The 22,610-nt window shown below is 43.7% G+C and overlaps 2 protein-coding genes and 1 non-coding gene across 3 annotated transcripts; 2 read left to right on the top strand and 1 right to left on the bottom strand.

Moving 5' to 3' along the window:
• Positions 1 to 2,945: 2,945 nt before the first annotated feature.
• On the bottom strand, positions 2,946 to 3,389 carry LOC123598630 (histone H4). Its single transcript, XM_045478979.1, has one exon. It carries the CDS (start codon positions 3,310 to 3,312, stop codon positions 3,001 to 3,003), a length of 312 nt encoding a protein of 103 aa, XP_045334935.1. The 5' UTR covers positions 3,313 to 3,389; the 3' UTR covers positions 2,946 to 3,000.
• Positions 3,390 to 12,537: 9,148 nt separating this feature from the next.
• LOC123598629 (histone H2B type 2-F) lies at positions 12,538 to 14,498 on the top strand. Its single transcript, XM_045478977.1, has one exon. The coding sequence runs from the start codon at positions 13,584 to 13,586 to the stop codon at positions 13,962 to 13,964; it is 381 nt and encodes a 126-aa protein (XP_045334933.1). The 5' UTR covers positions 12,538 to 13,583; the 3' UTR covers positions 13,965 to 14,498.
• A 3,496-nt stretch (positions 14,499 to 17,994) lies between these two features.
• Positions 17,995 to 18,188, top strand: LOC123600294. Its single transcript, XR_006713645.1, has one exon. It is a non-coding gene; the product is annotated as a U2 spliceosomal RNA (small nuclear RNA).
• The last annotated feature ends 4,422 nt before the right edge of the window (positions 18,189 to 22,610 follow it).

Raw genomic sequence — 22,610 nt, 5'->3', positions numbered from 1 at the left:
TTTTGTGTCTAATGTTTGAGACGTTATTACTATATTTGGTCTTAATGCATTGTGAAGCAGTGGAAAATGAAGGATGTCAACAGGATGTCCTCCTCGGCCCTTTCTCACCCCATTCCAGGTGGGTCCTTGGCTCTGTAGGCTCAGAAATTTCATTTTCTTGTTAGCCTGGGTAGGTGGGCTCTGAGGACCTAGATCCCACTGACAAGACTCTCAAGGGACAAATGCATAAACCCTAATAATAATTATTATTAATAGGTAGTAGCATTTATTGAGCCAAAGTGCTGCTTTATAAATATGAATACATGTTATCCACATAAAACCCTCACACAGTAGGTGTTCTTTTCCTCTTAAATGCTACCGAGAAAGAAAATGAGCTTCAGAGATTAAGGGATTTCCCACGGTTTCACTGTTAGTAAATGGTGAAGTTCAGATCCTACCCTGAATTGTCTGGTTCTGGAAATCATGCTCTTAATCTCCAACAAGAAACATGATTCTTTCCTTAGCTCCCTGCAGGCAAACCTATACCAAAAGCCAAACTACGGCCAAGAAGTTGGGGAAGAGTGTGGAGACAGATGAGCTCAGTGGCTGCCATTAGTCAGGATACTGTCTCACTGTAAAGGCTGCCTTGTTGCAGGAACTGGATATGCTCACTAGAGTCAGGTTACCACCTGCCCTGGAGGGGACCTGGATGGTCCCAACCCCACGGTTGTGTCTCCTCCCACCCCCCTTGTTTCCAATCTGCCTCCAATCAGCCCTCTTTCGTAATATAGTTGTGGTAAGAAATTACTTTGCCATAATCATGGCTTCCTACTCTACTACCAGACAAGCAATCCCAGAGGTCACTGAACAGAAAGCCTCATAGGCCAAATGAAGACAAATATATCAAACCACACAGACAGTTGAAACTATTTAACAGATAAAACAAGAAGGAGGGGGAAAGTGATGGAGGAGGTTAACACGCTTAGAAGAGGGTGCAGTGATGGCGGAAACACCACTTGGCGTCCAACCCCGGACTTACACAATCTTCTGTCGTGCCTCTGTCTGCAGCACCAGCCTTCTGTACTGGGGCTACACTTAAAAGGTTGACAGCTGAGGACGGGCAAGGAGGCTTACTGGATGGAAGGTGCCTGCAGCTAATTTATGCTCCCAAGATCAGTGAGATAAGGGGCAAGTATGCCTGGCCATAGTTGTGATTCACCAATAACCTGCAGAATAGCTATGGATTTCTCTGTGTGTATGCATGCAGAGGACACATTGGGCCATATCAGGAATTACCAACAGATGGCTGATTTAAGCTTTGAATACTGGGTACCTCATGTACCTCATGAATATTCAACATGGTGTGTATTAGGTCCTTCTACTCGTTCCTATACCTATGTTTACCACACATGCTCTACTTAAGTTATGTATTTAGTGAAAGATAAAATGGGAACAAGGATCACTATTAAAATCACTGTAAAGAAGGTGCGTAATTAACAGGTAAAGGATGATATATTAGAGAAACTTAAGAAAAAAACATCCATTGGTTACAAAATTCAATATTAAAAATGCAAACCAATAATATTTAGGAAAACAAGCTGACTAGTTTTCATTCATATATCTTCTATGTTTGCCTCAAATGCTTTGAAGAAATAAGCTGTTTTACTTTTTTCCTCCTGTAATATTTTGTACTACAGAAAATTTGCTAGGCTCATTCACCTAGTGTTTTTCTTTTCCCCTTCAAAGAAAGCAAAATGTAACATTTTGGGAAACAATTTAATTAGGGCCATATCTACTCAGATTTAAATACTTTAGTTTCATTTAAAGAAACTATGTTATGTAGACCAATGGTTCTCAAACTGGGTATCATAATTACCTGAAGGATTTGTTAAAACACAAATTGCTATATCTTACCCCCTAGAATTTTTCACTGAATAGATCTGGGGTGGATCCAAGATTTTGCATTTCTAACAAGAAAAAGACACACCTGAATGAACTGTTTCTTGAAGACTTGCTTCCATGATGTTATAGTTTGATCAGCTTTTGTAGAAGCTGACATCTGTATTTTTGCAATGTTTTCACTGAAAGACAGTTGTCTTCCCACATCCTTGACTCAAACTGTCCCTTGAATATAGCATTGAAAAAAAAAAAAGCACACTCAGCAGATAATACGCCAAACTTGCTTTTAGAAACTGCAGTAGTGATCTCATCTGTTCTACTAACCTGGATTTCTCTTGATTTTAAGTGCTCTTGCACCTTTTGAAGTGAGAATTCAGACTACAAAACATCGTCCATTGCGAAGAGGGCCCTTCAGCCATCTAGCCCACACCCTCTTGTAGAGGTAGGAAGTGAAACCCAAAATAGAGAACTGAGACAACACCACCAACGGACACCTCTAGATTGCAAACCATTGGGCTGCCCGCTCTCCCACTTCTCCGAAGCAAATGTCGTGAGCTAGATCGCTAGTTCTTACCTTCCGCAGCCCAGCCCACCGATCACAATACAGCGCACCCAAAAGCAAACAAACATTGCTTAGATCTGGAGTACAAGACCTTTTAAAATGAATCGAAAAACGGAGCAAGCACACGAAAGGCAGTTTTTAGTGAACGACTTGGGTTTTTAAATTTTTTTTAACGTTTATTCATTTTTGAGACAGAGAGAGACAGAGCATGAACGAGGGAGGGGCAGAGAAAGAGACACAGAATCTGAAACAGGGTCCAGGCTCCGAGCTGTCAGCACAGGGCTGGATGCGGGGCTCGAACTCACAGACTGCGAGATCATGATCTGAGCCGAAGTCGGCCGCCCAACCGACTGAGCCACCCAGGCACCCCATGACTTGGGTTTTCAGGGCTGTTAACTTTAGGAATGCCTACCTCTCGAACTTCCCAAAACCCGACTCTAGCCCAACTCCCAAAAACAAAGTTACCAAAGTTCTACCCGAGTGCCCAGCTCTTCCGAAGACCAGATGGTTGGCCCTAAAAAGGGCCGTTGGCAGGATGGATGCAGAAATGAAGCGGCAGCTTAGCCTCCGAAACCATACAGGGTGCGTCCCTGTCGCTTCAGGGCATACACTACGTCCATAGCCGTGACCGTCTTGCGCTTGGCGTGCTCAGTGTAGGTGACTGCATCCCGAATGACGTTTTCCAGGAAAACCTTCAGCACGCCCCGGGTCTCCTCGTAGATGAGGCCGGAGATCCGCTTGACTCCTCCACGCCGGGCAAGGCGCCGAATTGCCGGCTTGGTGATGCCTTGGATGTTGTCTCTCAAAACTTTGCGGTGGCGCTTGGCACCCCCCTTGCCCAAGCCTTTGCCGCCCTTTCCTCTCCCTGACATGGCGAAAATCAAGCTGGAGACACAACCTTCGGTGAGAGTAGGGCGGCTTTACCCCCTAATATAACAGAGCACCGGACCAGATTGAGAACAGAAGGCGAGAGGCGGGAAGCCCGCCCTAAATTGTCCCCGCCCCCTCCGCATTGCGTCATTTCTTCTCTGCTAATTTCCTATCCGTCCTGCCCGCTGCACGGCTCCCTCTAATGGCAAGTGGACTCTTAGTTTAAAAAAAAAATCTCCCGGCCATAGTCCTTGGGAGAATACAGATCCATCCAACGTGAGGCGTCCGGATGCCGCAGCCGTTCTCGCTCCCCCTCCGTTTGTGGATTCCCCCAGGGCGTAAAATTTAGGCTAAGGGGAAAGGTCTTTCTGGCGTGAGAAGACCAGAGAAAGACCAAATGGAGTCCAGAGACGGGAAGGAGAAGACGGCGCCAGCGCCTGGTCTAATCCCGACTAGAGGGTCACAGGCTTGTGAGGCATGGTTACATAAAACAGCAACAAAAGCAGTTCCGATCATTTGGCGCACCTGGAAGGTGATGTCAAGAGCAGCCGCTCCTGGGCTGTAGGTGGAGGGGGGAAGAGGGAGATCGCCGTAATTTCGGAGTCTAGTCTGTTTTGTTGATATGGGGCATGGAATTTCACCTCACCCAGGTCAGATCCTAGGAGAATTGGTCTTAGAATACTTGCAAGCCTTCTCAAGAAGTCAGTGAGTGCAACGCACTGTCATTCAAAGCTCTGGCGAAAGAAGCAATATATACAGAAAGAAGACTCCGTTTCCACAGATCGTCTGAAATCAACCCTTGCTTTCAGCCAGAAATCAGTGACCGAACTGTGTCCCCCTTGAGGAGCCAGCAAAGTTGGCTGATTGGTTTTCTCAAGGGGAAATCTCCTTTTTGAAAGTCCTTACCAGAAACTGCCCTATGAAATTGACAGGGGTCCTTTACTGAAGGCATGTTCGTTACGTTACCAGGGCCTTCTTTTGGAGAATCTATCAGAAGATGTGGTTTCTGCATCAGAAAGAATTGTCTTTTTTTTTCTAAAGGATGTTTATTATCTTAAGAAGTGTTTATTTTTTTCAGTTTATTTTGAGAGAGGGAGTGCGCAAGCGCCAGCGGTGCACGGGCAGAGAGGGGGAGAGGGAGAATCCCAAACGGGTTTAGCATTGTCAGCGCAGAGCTGGAAGGGGTATTCCATCTCATCAATCTGGAGATCATGACCTGAGCCAAGATGACTGAGCCACCCAGGCGCCCCTATCTTAGGAAATCTTATATATATGCCCCTTTTTATCTCTCTTCTGGCTCCAACTACCTTCTATATGCTAATGAATCCCGGTACTGTATCTTTATCAGACTTCTAGGCCCAAGGCATATAGATCCTCCTGGTTGTTCTTTAGTCATTTTAAACTCAGAAATCTCAAAATGATTAAACTTCAAAGCTCAAAGGTGTGACTCTAATGGGGACTGAGGGAATTCATTCTCCTCCTTCCCCAGCCATACACTTTGTTCTCTGCTCATTGAATGGGTTCACCAGGCATCGCTTGTCTAAACCAACACCCTGGGATTCACAATAGATGTTGGTTACAAAAATGAAAGGAATGTTGAGAAAGAAGATACATTTTTAAACATTTTTTTTCAACGTTTATTTATTTTTTTTGGGGACAGAGAGAGACAGAGCATGAACGGGGGAGGGGCAGAGACACAGGGAGACACAGAATCAGAAACAGGCTCCAGGCTCTGAGCCATCAGCCCAGAGCCCGACGCGGGGCTCGAACTCACGGACCGCGAGATCGTGACCTGGCTGAAGTCGGACGCTTAGCCGACTGCGCCACCCAGGCGCCCCAAGAAGATACATTTTTAAAATAGCCTTTTTTCTTTATTTTTTTACAGACAGGCTGTATATTAGTTGAGTTGTGAGCATTCAATTCTAATTTTCCCCATAAATCAAGGATAGCGTCATGCTAACATCTGCAGCCTGAACATTAAAAAGAAACAAAACAGGGGCGCTTGGGTGGCTCAGTGGGTTAACCGTCCGACTTCGGCTCAGGTCATGATCCCGTGCATAGTTCGTGAGTTTGAGCCCGACATCAGGCTCTGTGCTGACATCTCAGAGCCTGGAGCCTGCTTCGGATTCTGTATCTACCTCTCTCTGCCCCTCCCTTGCTCGTGCTCTTTCTCTCAAACATAAAATAAAACATTAAAAAAGTTTTTTTTTAATAAAAACAAAACAAGTCATTTCTGTTGAAAATAAATAAATATAACCTTTAAAATTCTTGCACTATGTAGCTTAAATCTCATGAGACCGGTTAATGGAATAAAAATACTTTTCATCTGTATAGCTTTAGAATACTGTGAACATTCCTTGAATCTACTGCATTCCATTGGGATGTGTTGCATTGGAAAAACCAGACATGGTATAAACTTCCTTCTCCCTCTTAGAGTCTGTGGCTGGACTAGGAATTAAGCTCATGTAAGACTGACCAAAAAGGAAAAAAAAGCATACGGATTTTAATATTTTTATGTGTACACAGGAGTCTTCAGAAGGAAAATGAAGACCCAAAAAGGCTGTGAGGCCCAGAAGGTTATACATGCTTCTAAAAACAAGGAACAATAAAATCTGGGAATATGACCAGACAGAGGGGCTTGGGCTACAGACAGTAAGTTGTGGGACAGTGACTGGGAAATATATGGCAGAAACTAATGGTATCTTCTGAACCGCTTCAAACTGAAATCTGCTGTAGAGGAGGCAAAATTTACCTCTTCCCTCTTAGAGTTTTTGGCTGGGCCTGATGATTGACGGAAGACAGATTAACAGGAGAAAAGCATACAAACATATTTACTGTAAGTTTTACTTGACATGGGAGCTCTCATGAGGAAATGAAGATCCAAAGAAGCAGTTAGAGTTGACTGCTTGTATATTGAATTGGACAGAGAGTAGTAAATCATGAAAATGTCACAAGGTGAAAGCGCTTTGGCTAGGGCAGTTCATGGAGGAAAAAGAACCAGGAAGATCAGGGTTAGTTTAACAAGGTTTGTTTGTGCAGATTTCTCTTGGCTTCAATTCCCTGTCCTTGGTGAAAACAATGTTGTTTTCCTCCTGGTGTATGGAAGACCTCGTCCATGGGGGCCGGGGGGGTGGGAATCTCCTGTTTTCAGGAAGGAAATGGAGGTCAGAGGACTTCTCACACCTGCTGTTTTTCAAGTGCCTTCAGCTCAAAATAATCCTTATGCCAAAGTGACATAATTTAGGGGTGGCATATTCTGTCGCTGATGGGGTTCGGGACATGCTGCCCCAAAACATGGCACATTAATATTGAATATTTTAAGTCAGAGAAATTTTGAGAAAAGGATATAAGCAGGAAGGTCACTCTGACCCTTCCCCAAAGCCTTCTTCCCTAAAACAGGTCATAAAAGCCTCTTGTGTCTTCTCTATATGATTAGAGGGATAGATAAGGAAGAAAGGAGCATCTTTATCTCTAAAGACAAAGGGACATACAGAAGAATCTTAACAAACAGGCCTTGCTGCTTCCCCTGGTGTATTAAACTTATCTCACACTCTGTAACCTACTGTATTTCTACATGAGTGCCCACAGTTCATCACACCTAGCATAAAAATATTCAGGTCTGTTTCTTTGGGTCTTCATTTCCTTATGTAGTTTCCTGTGTCACATAAAACCTACGTTAAATAAAACTGTGTGTGCTCTTCTCCTGTTATTCTGTATTTGTTGGCTTGACTTTCAGACTCAGCCAGGGACCCTAAGAGGACTAAGGAAAACTTTTTCCTCCCCTATGCTACCCTTCACTGTATAGTATAAGCAGTAGTATTAAGGTAAAAAGGGGAAGTGATTTTTTTTCATGTTTATTATTTTTTTAATTTTTAAAAAATGTTTATATATTTTTGAGATAGAGACAGAGTATGAGCGGGGAGGGGCAGAGAGAGAGGGAGACACAGAATCAAAAGCAGGCTCCAGTCTCCAGGCTCCAGGCTCCAAGCTGTCAGCACAGTGCCCGACAAGGGGCTCAACTCATGGACAATGAGATCATGACCTGAGCCAAAAAGTCAGATGCTCAACCGACTGAGCCACCCAGGCGCCCCAAAAAAGGGTGGGGGGAGTTTTTATCCAATGAGCAAGATGTTGAAGGAATGAGTTTATCTCAGAATGGGATAAGGAAAGAAGCTCAAAATCCCGTGGCTTCTGAATTTGGTCCAGGGCTACTGACCTCTTAAGATGAAAGAAAATCATTTCACTCATATGTGGAATTTAAAAAGCAAGCAAACATACAAAGAGGGGCACCTGGGTGGCTCAGTCGGGTAAGCGCCGACTCTTGGTTTCAGCTCAGGTCATGATTTCACTGTTCATGGGTTTGAGCCTCAAACCAGGCTCCATGCTGCTGGTGTGGGGCCTGCTTGTGATTCTCCCTCTCCCTCTCTCTCTCTGCCCCTTGCCTGCTCTCATGCGCACGCGAGCACACACACACCACTCACTCGCAGAATAAACTTTAAAAAAAGATGTACAAAGAGAAAAAAAAGAGACAAACTAAAAACAGACCCCTACCTATTTCCTGGAAATCAGAACATACTGTTGGTTTCCAGAGAGGAGGTGGGTGAGGGGTGGGTGATAGGTGAGAGGGATTGAGTACATTTGTCTTGATAAGCACTGAGTAATATATGGAATTGTTGAATCACTATATTGTGTACCTGAAGCTAATATAACATTGTATGTTAAGTACACTGGACTTAAAATTAAAAACTAAAAATCAGGGGCGCCTGGGTGGCTCAGTCAGTTGAGCGTCTAACTTCTGCTCAGGTGGTGATCTGGCGGTTTGTGGGTTTGAGCTCTCTGCTGTCAGCCTGTCAGCACAGAGCCTGCTTTGGATCCTCTGTCCCCCTCTCTCTCTGCCCCTCCCCCACTTGTGCTTGCTTTCAAATTAAATAAATAAAATAAAATAAAAAATTGTTAAAAAGATGAAAGGAAATCAGGCACATGGCCTACCCAACCCACAAACCAAAGATTCAGTCTCATCTTGGGGGTATTTGAACCCATGGGGGTACTTGTAGTCAAAGACTAAACACAAACTGTCTTCCCAGAACATGTAGTTAAAATTTTTTTTAAATGTTTCTTTATTTTTGAGAGAGAAACAGAGCTCAAGCAGGGGAGGGGCAGAGAGACAGGGAGACACAGAATCAGAAGCAGGTTCCAGGCTCTGAGCTGTGAGCACAGAGCCCGATGCGAGTCTGGAACTCAGAACAGTGAGATCATGACCTGAGCCGAAGTTGGACACTTAACTGACTGAGCCACCCAGACGCCCCAGGAACGTGTATTTTAATTTAGTCCATTACTTTTGTACTAAAAACAAACACACACACACACACACACAAAATGTTACATTTTTCTTTTACATGTTTATTTCCTGTGGCAAATTTTAGGCTTCTTATGCTATTTCCCCTCTCTCAGTACTACATAATGAAACTTCAGGGCTCAATCTGGAAACTGCAGATTCTTATTATTTCTAGTGAAAGAAACTTCAGAGATATCAGTAGGAGAAAAAGAATCCCCATTTCCCCACAGCTGCAGCAAAGCACGGGTTCTTCTGGCTCGTCAATTTACTTCTGATAGAGTAGTGTGTTGAGAACACTCACAGCAATCACCCCTGCAAGGTCCTTCTACCCAGACCTACCTTCTACTCTGACATGAGACAGATTAACAGAGAAAATAAAATTTAATTTGGTATGTACAGGGAAGTCACGCAGACCATCTATGATGGTAGCTCTCATTCTGAAGCAGGCCTTCCATCTAAATTCTCAGGGGCATCTGCGTGGCTCAGGCAGTTAAGCCTCCAGACTTCAGCTCAGGTAATGATCTCAGGGTTTGTGAGTTTGAGCCCCGCGTCAGGGAGAGCCTGCTTGGAGTTCTCTCTCTTTCTCTCTCTCTGCCCTGCCCCACCCCCACCCTCTGCCACCTCTCCTTCTCCCTCTCAAAACTAAGCATTTTTTAAATTAAAAAAAAAAATTGTTTTAAAGAAATTCTTTTCAGGTAAACAGTTTTTCCTGAATCTGCTGGGTTTTGATCACTTTTTAACTTGAAATAATCTTCATGCCAAAGTGGCCCATCTTGGAGTGGTCTGCCTTTGGCATCTGTAAATAACAGATTGTTCTATTCTGAGAAACGCCAGAGGAAGAGGTTTGGAATTTTCTGATTCTCTGTATTATAAAGAGAAAATACACTCCATGACTATTGGATTCTATATGAATATACATTGTAGGGGAGCAAAATTTTGCTACCTCCAAATATTTCTTTGGTATGTGGATTATTTTAGGCCGATTATTTTTAAGAAGCAGAAGACTCAAGAAGTTTTTCTTTTTGCCTCCCTCCTAACTGCATTAGAGAATTTAGATAGAGGACCTGCTCTAGGAGGGGAGCTATCACCATAGAGAACTACTGTATAATACGAACTACGTGTGACAGACAGGGAGGAACTTAGCAAAGTCTAGTTGCTAAAATCCCTTTCTATGCTCCATTGTTTCTATCTGGCCCAGCAAACATTTGTTTACCAAACGTTTACTCACGTTCATCTTCTTGTAATTGTCTTCCTTCCGTTTGCAGTCCCAGACCTCAACCCCTTTGTTAGCTATGGATGGCACATAAGCCTGAACTGCCTGGGGGGCCTCATATTCTTTTATAGTTTTCTCCTGTTAATCTGTCTCATGTCAATTTAATTCTTAGACCAGCCAAAAAACCTTGAGGGGTAGGGCAAAGTTTTTCCTCCCTAACAATAGCTTGAGAATCTTTTTCTTATTTAAATGAACACCGGGGCCAAGAGTACATAGATTGAAAAAGAACACTGCAAAGAAATGTTGACACTTGTGTAGGCTGCTTTGGGCTGTCATCCAAGACTCCCCCCCCCCCCCGCCCCCCTCCTTGGTAGTTTCCTCTTCTGATGGGAATAGTTCAGTGGAGAAGTTTGAGAAACATTGAGTCATTTGATTGCATGATGGGAAAATTCTTCATTGCTTTAAAATGTACCCCAGGGGCGCCTGGGTGGCGCAGTCGGTTAAGTGTCCGACTTCAGCCAGGTCACGATCTCGGGTCCGTGAGTTCGAGCCCCGCATCAGGCTCTGGGCTGATGGCTCAGAGCCTGGAGCCTGTTTCTGATTCTGTGTCTCCCTCTCTCTCTGCCCCTCCCCCGTTCATGCTCTGTCTCTCTCTGTCCCAAAAATAAATAAACGTTGAAAAAAAAACATTTTAAAATGTACCCCAAGGCTGATGAAACTGGAAATCCACTATAATTCCATTCTTTTCCTTTAGAATATTATGCAGGCCTTGTTACCTGTCCAGGACAAGCCATAATTTCTCTGAGACTCAGTTTCCTTATCTGTAAAATGAGGAAAGTAACATCTACTCCACAGAGTTGGGATTAAATGAAGTAGTGTATGCAGAAGAATTTTTAAATACCAAGTAGTGCTCTCTCTGTGTTAGTCATTATCACAAACTGGCCACAGGAAGGGGTAACAGTTGTTCACATCAGTTAACACTTTTGCAAGACATCTTAGGTCTCCCTAGAGCAGATTGTGCTGCTGATGGGAACTCTTGTAGATACAAAGTTTCTAAGTTATTTAGTGTTCAGGAAATCGCCTCAAAATCACTTGCCCCTAGCAGGAAGGTGGTAATTCATATTGACACCATAAAGTAAGTTTTAAGCTTCTTGGGCTTGATTTTGTTCACAGGTGTGAGTTACTAAAGGTTTGGATGCAAGGCTTTTTCAATAGAATAAACATACGATTAAAATTTTTATGTTAAGTATTCACCAATTTAAGCATTGGTAACCTTACATCACTTGTTTCATGACATGCAATTTTCCAAGCAATGCTACAAAGCATATGAAACAACTGAAAAGCAGAAGATCTTCGATTTCTCTATAGAGAATAAAAAAAATGAAACTTTCAGGTGAAACTTTTAGATGAAACTACTTAATTGAAGAAAATATGTTAGTAACTCCGTAATCAACAAGTAATTTGTTTACTTTGAAACTTTATTTTAGCTTTTAATCTGATCGACCAGCAAATTGACTATTTAGAAACTATTCACCATTATTAAGGAGAAAATGACGTTTCTCCTCTTATATTCCCTGATTTAGACGCATTTCGTCTCTTGGACCTAATTGGCCATTGAGGGGAGGGAGGCGCGTTCCAAGGTGAAAAGGTTCAAGAAAGGGGGAAGGCTCAAGGCTCTACACTGCAAGTCGGTGGTGATCAGCACAGGGCTTCGGCGTAGTTCCGAAGTTGGGTAAAGGTAAATTCAGTGTTTGGTTCTTTCAACTGCATATTGTTTTGTTGAGTCCCAGTCATACTGTAATGCAACTAACGCGCTTAGCAGAGGGTGAGGCGCAAAATGTTAGCTGTGGTATTGGAGTTACAGTAACTCAACTAGAAATGTAGACTGAAACCTAGTTCATGGGAAGGCACGCTTTTATTTCGAAGGAACCTGAATCCCAAGCTTGCAAAAACACTTTCAAAACTGCTCTTACAAAAGTGACATCAATTTAAAGGAAAGGCCTAAAAAAAAAAAAAATCTGTGACCGATAAAATTACAGAAAGGTACGGAAAGATGAAGTAATAAGGGAAAGAGATTAGCATTATAATCTTCTACCCGAGTAAAAAAAAGGATTGAAATCTAGCCAATGAGATCACAAGTTTGGAAGTTCTTAACCGTTCTGGTCCAATCAAGAGGAGGCTACGTCTATAAATATGACTGCCTAGTACTTCTTGAATAAAGCCAGTAAGGCATCATGGCTCGTACAAAGCAGACCGCCCGTAAGTCGACCGGCGGCAAGGCCCCGCGGAAGCAGCTGGCCACCAAGGCGGCCCGCAAGAGCGCGCCCGCCACGGGCGGCGTGAAGAAACCGCACCGCTACCGGCCGGGCACCGTGGCTCTGCGGGAGATCCGGCGCTACCAGAAGTCCACCGAGCTGCTGATCCGCAAGCTGCCGTTCCAGCGGCTGGTGCGCGAGATCGCGCAGGACTTCAAGACGGATCTGCGCTTCCAGAGCTCGGCCGTGATGGCGCTGCAGGAGGCGAGTGAGGCCTACCTGGTGGGGCTGTTCGAGGACACGAACCTGTGCGCCATCCACGCCAAGCGCGTCACCATCATGCCCAAGGACATCCAGCTGGCTCGCCGTATCCGCGGGGAGCGGGCTTAAGGCCTGTGCTTTTAAGTGGACCACCTAACGGCTCTTTTCAGAGCCACCCATGTTTTCACGAGGAGTAGCTGTGTCGCCTATCTCACCTGGCGTGGGTGTACTGTTGTGCACTGGTGCTCTGGGTAGAGGGATGAGAGGAAACTCGCACACGGTGGGGAGGAAGATCACAATGTCTGAACTTTGGTCGGCAGACAGGCACTAGAGGGAACAGTTGAAGCTGGGCTTAGATCGCTTTTGCCTAAGCTTTTACATATGTTGAGTTACAGTCTACAGCGTCAGCCTTACTAGTTTGAGAAAAAACTTGCAAGGGGGTGGACTCTGCTCTACTAGTCGTTTGTAACGTTAACACGCTACTCGTACAAAGCGTTATCACGAATCTGGATATAGAAACGAAGCGGGAAGGCGGTCGTGTGGGTTTGTGATAACTGCCGGGTTGGGGATTTGGGTTTTCAACTAGATTTTACGGTTAAGACTAAGCTGAATGTAAGTCCTGGTTTGCAAATGGGAGCCATTTTCCTGGTTTATGTGTCTTAAGAGTTGTATGGATCTAATATCTAATACCCTATTGCATAAGACAGGCAGCGCAAACACGAATAGGAATTTGAGGGAAATTCCTGATGGGTTGGGGTGTTTTTTTTTTTTTTTTTTGAGATGTTTGTTACTGCTCCGAAACCCAAAAGCAAAACAAACTTCCACAAAGTGTAGGAAGTAAAGTGATGCAAAAATAGAAATGGGCACTTCAGATCTTTTCCGTATGCAAGTACAACTGAAAGTAATAACCATCCCCAAACACCCTAAACAGGTGAACTATACTTTTACGTAACTTATTGGTTGGTCTGAAACGGAACATTTCAATTGGCTAAGAAGACGTTTGCTCTGATAGCCATTAAGGAAGCGCTAGCAGAAGCTATTATTTGCATAGACTCCACCCCTGTATGACGACCTTGTTGGAAATTAACCAATAAAAATGCAGTCCTATGCGAGCCTTCATTTGCATACGGGCTCTATAAGTAGCGCGTAACGAAGCCGCTTGAATGTAGTCCGGATCGTTTCGGCTGTGTGGCGTTTCTTCTAGCAAAAATGCCTGATCCAGCGAAGTCGGCTCCCGCTCCCAAGAAGGGCTCTAAGAAAGCTGTTACGAAAGTGCAGAAGAAGGACGGCAAGAAGCGCAAGCGTAGCCGTAAAGAGAGCTATTCCGTTTATGTGTATAAGGTGTTGAAACAGGTTCACCCGGACACCGGCATCTCGTCCAAGGCCATGGGTATCATGAACTCGTTCGTCAACGACATCTTCGAGCGCATCGCCGGTGAAGCCTCTCGCCTAGCGCATTACAACAAGCGCTCGACCATCACGTCCCGGGAGATCCAGACGGCCGTGCGTCTGCTGCTGCCCGGCGAGCTGGCCAAGCACGCCGTGTCCGAGGGCACCAAGGCTGTCACCAAATACACCAGCTCGAAGTAAGGGCGTGCAAAGGACGCAATAGAACAGCTACTTTTACCCCAACGGCTCTTTTCAGAGCCACTTAACTTGTCACAGGAAGCGGCTGTCCACACTTGTTAAACGCTTGGGTGGCTTTTAGGTTGGGTGGGCTTGTGGTCTCAAATATTTAGGCATGGGGTTAGGTTACGACTGATCAAGCTTGCCCTGGTTAAGACCTGGAATCTCCTATAGTGCGGTGGTGTCCCCCTAGCGGCACGACTCTTCCTGGTAACAAAACTCGTCCTCAAAATGGTCTCTGCCTACTTCTAGAGGAAACAGGTACAGGTTAACAGTAAGCAAAGTTGATGCAGTTCTGGGTTTTTTGATTTCTGGTGGTGGGGTGCTGTTCTACTTTATTAACGCTGTATGTCAACACGAAACTTAAGGCAGCTGACGTTTGTTTTCCTTAGTATACAGATAGCTCTCTGTTCCCCACTGTTTAATGTTCCAATCTGTAACAAACGCTTCTAGGCGTTTGTCACAAATGGTTTCCAATAAAGTCTGCTTTAGTCTGTTGCCCTTTGTAGTTCTGATCTAGCAATCCTTCCCTCGTTTCCTTCTAGCCCCATACCTCAATCAGGTACAGATTTTTGCCCCCATCCTGTGGGATATGGGGTACTTTGTAATACCTACAGACAAATCCTCTCTTGGGAAGAATACTAACGCATTTAGTGGGTAAGGGCCAGGGATGCCGGGAAACCTAATGTACAGGACTGTGCCTACAGCCAAGACTTCGCCTGGCCTGTAACCTCAGTCCTCCTGTGGTATTTGGTAGACCAAGCGCCCAGACTTCCCTTCCATCAGGATTTAATTCTCACTTGGGTCAAACCTTCCCTCAGCCCCACCACCTAGCACATGTTCTTGCTCTTAGTGAAAGCTGAGAAGAACACAGATTTGCTGTGGTTGCTTACACTCCCCCACAGGAAAACGATCTTCTCCAGGGCAAGGACCTTGTCTTCTGTAACAATTTCCTAGCTATAAAAGCCACTTTTGCTGCTTGCTAAGCCCTCCCAGGTGCCTCTCCTTGAATTTCCTGATAGGTTGGAGGTGGGAACTTGGGGAAGTGGTTTTTGGTGTTCTCAGGTGCATTTATTTAAAAAAAAAAAAATGCATGATGTGCAAATGGCCACAGTTAGCATATAAAATGGCTTTATAAAGATCCCTTAGTTCAAAACTTGCATAACCTGGCCAATCTTGCCAGGCTGGTGAATGTTTGCCCAGTAAAACCTACCCTAAGTTAAAGGGAAAAATCTTAGTTTCAGATTCATTTGTCAAGATTTGAAATTAGGCCATTATTGATAAACTTTAAGGAATTGACAAGTTTGCACTTAAAATGAATTTTATAATGTAAGAGTTCAAATTTACATCCAATTAAAGTTACATAAAATGGGCTATATAGGATTTCTTTCTTTCACTGGGAAATGAAGATTTTCTGAGTCATTTTCCCTGGCGAGAGGAATGACTCACTGAGAATTATAATTTCCCAGTGAAAGAAAGGAAATCATTATGCAGCACATTTTATGGTAGGAAAAGTTAAATGAAAAGGCCAGGGTGGTGTGCCTTCTACTCAAACCATCAGAGACCCTATCTGGTCTCCTCCCCTAGGATCCTGAAGTCCCAGAGGACTAGTGACCATGTTTTTCATGGTCTTTTGAAGTTGTTAAAGCATTATCAGTTGGCTCACCTGATCAGAAGCTATCATGAGTCACTCAGGACTAAAGGATTAAGCCCCAACTCCTTATCCTGAAACTAAAGGCTTTCTGCAATCTGGCCCAAACTTCCCTTCTTCAGCTGTTCATTTTCCTCAGCTTTCTAGCATAGCCCAAATGCTGTACGCACTGTCCTATAGTGCCTCTTAAGGTCCTCTTTGTGCTTTTGTTATGTGGTCCTTCTAAACTGTGGTACTCCGCTGCCCTCTCGACTACTCAAAGCTTGTCAACCTGGCAGTTCTTTAAACCTTTTAATTTTTAAAAATATCTTTGAGAGAGTGTGTGTGTGAGTCCCCGCTCATACACAGGGAGACACAGAATCGGAAGCAAGTTCTAGGCTCTGAGCTGTCAGCACAGAACCCGACGTGGGGCTCGAACCCACGGAACGCAAGATCATGGCCTGAGCTGAAGTCAGACACTTAACTAACTGAACCACCCAGGTTTTCCACAGTTCTTTAAAATCTTCCTCAAATCTCACTCCTTGAAGCTTTTCCATCCCATTATAGCTCACAGGAAGTCTTTCTCCTTTCAGTGCTTAAGGCTTTATTCCTTGCACAATGAATTTGCAATTAACTGTAACTTTGTGAACTGTGGAGCCCTGTTCCTTACTTTCTTTTTCGTTGTTTTTACATTTTCTTGCGTTTGTCTTCTATTAGAAGACAGGGTCTACTTTCTTTAAAAAATCCTTCTTGGGATCTCTGACAAAAGCTGTTCCAGTGTCCATTATAAAATAGCATCTTGATGAACATTTGTTGACTGATTGCTCAGACCACAGAACACCAGAAAATGGACCTGAAGGTGGTAAGTTCATGTACTCCAATAAGGTTTTTTCTTCTACTTTTTCCTAATGTTTCTTGCTCCTATAGCCTGAAACACTTTTATAATAATTACCCAGTTAAAACAACAATTGGAGATTAAAAACTCCTAAGAGGGGCAGATCGAGTACTGCGCTTGATAGCTCCCCTTCATCCAATGTATCTATGTAGCCAAAAGGACAGGATTAGACTGGAGCTTTTTCAGCCTAGTTTAGATGTTGCGTTTCCAGTCTTGTAAACAAGGGTGAGGAGGGAGATGCATTCCAGAAGATGAAAAAAGTTTGTGGTCTTAAGATAAGGAGCTTTGGGGTGCCTGGGTGGCTCAGTTGGTTGAGCGTCCTACTTCGGCTCAGGTCATGATCTCGCAGTTTGTGGGTTTGAGCCCCACATCAGGCTCTGTGCTGACCGCTTGCTCAGAGCCTGGAGCCTGCTTCGGATTCTGTGTCTCCTTCTCTCTGCCCCTCCCCCGCTCATGCGTTGTCTCACTCTGTTTCTCAAAAATGAATAAATGTAAAAAAAAAAATTTTTTTTTTTAAAGATAAGGAGCTTTACATATCAGATCCAGTGACCATTGCAAATGTAGACATAGTCTCGGTCTGGGTCGAGTCAAATGTCATTAAGCTTGGCTCGTCATGGGGCATCTGGATGGCTCAGGTTCAGTGTCTGACTTCAGCTCAGGTCATGATCTCACGGTTCATGAGGTCGAGCCCCATCAGGCTCTGTGCTGACAGCTCAGAGCCTGGAGCCTGCTTCAGATTCTGTGTCTCCCTCTTTCTCTGCCCCAACTCCACTCTGTCTCTCTCTCAAAAATAAATGTTAAAAAAAATAAAAAAAAAAAAAAGAGATTGGTTAGTCATCATTTTAAGGATTGGTGAATGGATTGTGGTATCTATATAAACTTAAAAGATGACAATTTAACCTTGCCATCATTTTTAGACAAATATCTCATTTTAAAACGATGCATTTCCTAAAAGTGATCTAAGAGTCAACATATTTAAATTTGGATGACTATAAGCACAGGGCAACAGATGGGAATTAAGATCTATTTGAGGGGCATAAAGTGGGAGTTATCAAAGGATGTCAATCTTTTTTTTTTTTTTTTAACCTTTACACCCCATGTGGGGCTCAAACTCACGAGATCAAGAGTCTCATGCTCTTCTGAGCCAGCCAGACATCTCCAAAGAATGTGAATCTTTAGCAAGGAAGGAACAAGACTGGGGAATTACTAGATATTATTGAAGATTGTTTCCACATTTCGTAACTTGTTGAGCCACTATATGATTTGGCAAAAATAGAAAACTTGGTAAAATATCCTAGAGCCCGTACTGTCAACATCAACAAACTTCTGAAAAGTAAAAGCAGGGTCGTGTTTTCTTTTCGTGTGTGATCAAATCTCCATATCGAACATATCAGCAAAGCAGTGAGATGGGTAACAAGATGTAAATACATCTGCTAGAGGGAATTACACTAGTATACAGATAATTATATATCGCTTCTCGGCCTTTTGGCTAAGATCAAGTGTGGTATCTGTTCTTATCAGTATACAGATAATTATAATTCAAGGCAAAATGTGTTTTTCCCAAAAGAGGGGGAAGAAGGAAATGTTCTCAATTAAGGAGAATGACAGGTTGCATCTGGCTGGAGGGCTCAGGAAAGCTCCATGAGGATCATTTCCATCACCTGTGTAGGTGATGGGGCTCTATAGGTGCCCTCCTTCCCAAGTACATGAGGTTCAGCTGGAATATTGTTTGCAACCAATATATTAACTATCCTCTGGGATTTTTTAAGTGTCAGCTTTATTCAATTTTCACTGCAACCTCTTTCAATTAATCGTCTGATTTTGGTAGATGAAATTCTCCATCATTCTATATTCTGTGACTAGAGGTCATTAATTGTACACCTCTCATCCAGGTTGTAACATTTTTCTTTCACCTTTAATGTATCTCTTAAAAAAATTTTTTTTTCACAGACTATTTTATGTCCTTATATTGAAAAGTTCTGGCTTCTCCTCCTGCTTACAAAACCTTTCAAGTCACATTGTTCTTGGCTCCTAACCCTTCAAACCTGCTGAAGCTTTGTTCACCACAGTGTGGCTTGAGAGAAATTTGACTTTCTTGTTCCCTGTGAGATTAATTTTCTCTTTCTGGGGGTGATGATAATAGGGTGAGTGAATAACAAACCTTTTCTCAATCACCCATGATTTATCAGAAAATATCGTTAACTCAAAATGTGTCAAGTCTCCAACCACACCTTGACACTTGTGCCACTGCCCCATGCCCTAAGCCACCACCACCTCCCCAGGTGCCCAGGGTGGTTGCAACAGCCTTCTGCCTAGTCTCCTTGCTTTTGCCATCTACCCTCTCTGTTTTCCACAAAACAGCCGGTGTAAACTTCTTGAAATGTGAGTCAGATCCTGTTACTCCCACACTCTCCTCCCCATCTGAACACCACCCCCTACCACCCTCCCCGCCACCCCCTGCACCAACCATGGCTTCGGAGTGAAGGTGGCATCCTTATGATGGCCCACCTACCATGTCTTCCTGCTCTCCCTTTTGTTTGCTCCACTGCACTCCCTGGTCTCTCTGTTCTTACTTGAATACACCCAGGCCGCCTATCTCCGGGCCCTTCACTTGCCATTTCCTCTTCTGGGAAGGCTGTCCCCCACCCCAGATACTTAGGCGACTGGCTTCCTCATGTCTTTTGGGTTTCTTCTCAAAGGGTCCCTTACCGTCTTACCAGTGAGGACTTCCTTGACCAGCTTATGTAAGATAAGCCCACCTCCTCCTCCGACTTCATAATACTCTTCATTCCCCTACCTTGCTTAATTTTCCTCCATGTATCATCTGAATAATGTGTTTGTTTATTACTGAATCAGAGTCTACTACTCATAAGAACTGTTCTTTGCTTTTTAAAATATTTATATTTTGGGAAAGCACAAGCAGGGGAGGGGGGTAAGAGAGAGGAGGACAGAGGATCTAAAACAGGCTCTGTGCTGACAGGCTGACAGCAGTAAGCCCAACATGTGGCTCAAACTCACAGACTGCAAGGCCATGACCTGAGCCAAAGTCAGATGCTCAACCAACTGAGCCACCCAGGTGCTCCCTTCATAAAAACTATTCTTACCTGATTACTGTAACTCCGTGCTATCTGAGTGCATGGCTTCTCAGTTAAAGGTTAATTTACCAGCTTCTCTTGTATCTAGGTTTGTCCATAAGACAAAGTTCTGGGCCAGTGAGGGGTGAACGGGCACTCCTGTTCTATATTATTTCAAGTTTGTGCCCTAAGAAGGAATAGGTATGTGCCACCCTTACCTTTTTTCCCTCTCCTCTGGCTTGGTTGCAAAGAGGACGGCAGTCACTGTGACAACCACCTTGGACCCTGAAACAGAAATCTTGTGATAAGGATGACTGAACTACGCTACTAGCTCTGGACTATGACGTGAGAGATGAACTTGTATCTTCTTTAAGCCACTGTTTTTGTTTTTTAAAGATTTGTTACAGTAATTTAGGCTGTGCTCTGACCCATTGTCTGACTCTCCTCTTACCTTCCTAGAGTAAGTCCTACGAAGGCAGGTCTTTTTCTTTCTTTTCCTATCCCCATCACTTAGAACTGTATCTGGAATATAGTGGATGCTCAGTAAATATTTATGGGATGAGTGGATTGATGAGAGAGAAGGGTTGAAAGGGATGGCAGAGCTCCCAGCCTTGGATGTAACAAAAAATGACTGAGTTTGAAATCTTTTGCTCTCTGAATCGGGAACAGCACAACACAGAGTGAAGGTCTAGGGGAGGTTGTTAACAACCATGGTCCACAAAGCAGTTTAGAAGTTTCCCAGTGTAAATTGTTGGATATTTATACTAACCTATACTAGTTCAGAAGCAGTAAGAGGGTGGAAGAAAACTTCCATTTCCTCTACTCTCAATACTTCTGGCCCCCAAATGTGTGGGTTTTCCACACCAAGCAATTCTACCTGGATTTAGCACAGATACCACAGATTATGGGCTCAGTCCCATAAGGCTGCCCCCCACTTCAGACACCAATCACAGTAGTGGGTTCCCAGGTTACTCACACTTTTGTCAGTTTTGGTTACAAATCAGGCGTTCCCACCACCCCCTCATCACATTTGATAAATTGTTGCAATGACTCTCAGAACTCGGGGAAACATATTTACCAGTTTATTGTAAGGGATCTAGGAAAGGATACAGATGATCAGCCAGATGAAGACAGGGCAAGATCTAGAAGGGTCCCGAGTGCTAGAGTGTCTGTCCCTGTGGAGTTGTGGTGTCCACTCTCTTGAAATGTGGTTTCTGAACCCTACAGTTTAGGGATTTTTACGGAGGCTTTATCAAGTAGACACGATGGGATCATCAGCTCAATCTCCACACCTTCCTCCCCTGGAGGATGGGGGGTGGGGGAGGCTAAACGTTCCAAGCTTCTAATCAAAGTTTAGCCTTTCTGGTGACCAGCCTCCATCCTGAAGCTACCTAGGAGCCCGCCAAAAACCATCTCATGAGACAAAAGACACTCCCCATTACCTAGGAAATTCCAAGAGATTTAGGAGCTCTGTGTCAAGAACCCGGGTCAAAGACCAAATACAAGAAAAGATGTTCTTGACACCCTTATTACCCAGAAAATTACAAGAGTTTTAGGAGCTCTGTATCAGGAATCCTGTCACAGTCCACTCTCTTGTCTCTAGCCATGGACCCCTTACAGCAAACTGGTTATAATAAAGTCAAAGATACTAGCTGAAAAGGCAGCTTCCTGTAGTGATGAGCATTAGCAGTGAGTCCCAGTCCCCCCCCTCCCCCCAAGAACTATATGACCTTGGGAAAGTTTCTTTCCTCCTCTGAACCTCAACTTCTTCCTCTGGGAAATGAGAAAAATAATGGAACCTACCTTCTAGGCTTGTCATGAAGACTGAATGAGATTATGTATTGTATGCACTTAATAGGGGGGCTGGAACATGGTGAATATTTGATCAGTGTTTCCCTCACTGTGAGTATGGGTAGGAAGGCACTTCCTGCATAAGTACCATTGTACCCCCAAAGCACATTTCCCTTCCTAACAAGCACCGCTTTAAGAGATTCCTAGGGATTTGAGAGTCCCTTCCCTAAGGATCTTGCATTGGAGCAATAAGAACTTCTTTTTCTTTCTTTCTTTTTTTTTTTTTTTTAAGTTTACTTCTTTATTTTGAGAGAGAGAGGGAGAGAATCCCAAGCAGTGAGATCATGACCTTAGCCAAAACCAAGAGTTGGATACTTAACCAACTGAGCCACCCAGGAGCCCCAAGAACTCCTTTTTCTAGGAGTTCTAAACCATTACCCAAGAAGGCAATTCAACAATTTACTTGTTGGGCCTTTCATTCTGTAGAACCTTCAAGTGTCTGCTGTGTCCTGATAGGAAAAAAAAAAGCATGCATTAGAAAACAAAAGACCTTATTTATAGTGTCTGTTACTAGTGCTCTATAAAGACCTAAATTATCTAGCAAATATCTTTTTTTTTTTTTTTTATCAGATGATGTTTACAATACCTCCCATCAATGCTCTCAGGAAAAATGGAATACTTTCATTAAATACTCCCTTGCTATTTCTGATTTCTGAGTTGAAACCTCTGGATTTTGAGAATTTAACACAGGAGTAAGCCAAGTGAATAAAAATGATGTAGGGTACACTATTAGGTAGCACAGAGAAGGACACACCTTATAACAGAAAGGAGAATTGCAAATATTTGGGAATTTTTTTTAATGTTTTTATTTAGTTTTGAGGGGATGAGGGGCAGAGAGAGGGAGACACAGAATCTGAAGCAGGCTCCAGGCTCCGGGCTGTCAGCACAGAGACCAATGCGGGGCTTGAACTCCCGAACCACAAGATCATGACCTGAGCCAAAGCTGGGCGCTCAACCAACTGAGTCACCCAGGCGCCCCAGGAAAAGTTTAAGTTAGAAATTTTAAAATGAGCTTGTGGAACCAGGTTGATGACTTAGGAGTTGATCATTTCTGCTTGTTTAAAGTATTTCACATTTTTCCTCTCAGTATTTTCAAGATGAAACTCTTGTTTTTGCCACCTATTCAGGAACCAAAGTTTTCCCAAGAATATAAGGAAGAC

The sequence above is a fragment of the Leopardus geoffroyi genome, chromosome C1, assembly GCF_018350155.1.
Source record: "Leopardus geoffroyi isolate Oge1 chromosome C1, O.geoffroyi_Oge1_pat1.0, whole genome shotgun sequence".
Taxonomy (NCBI): Eukaryota; Metazoa; Chordata; class Mammalia; order Carnivora; family Felidae; genus Leopardus; species Leopardus geoffroyi.
The sequence above is the reverse complement of the archived record's forward strand: the minus strand, read 5'-3'. Positions and strand labels throughout refer to the sequence as shown.

Bases quoted from the DNA above. Each gene is read 5' to 3' on its own strand.
- LOC123598629 (XM_045478977.1), top strand. From the start codon at position 13,584: ATGCCTGATCCAGCGAAGTCGGCTCCCGCTCCCAAGAAGGGCTCTAAG.
- LOC123598630 (XM_045478979.1), bottom strand. From the start codon at position 3,312: ATGTCAGGGAGAGGAAAGGGCGGCAAAGGCTTGGGCAAGGGGGGTGCC.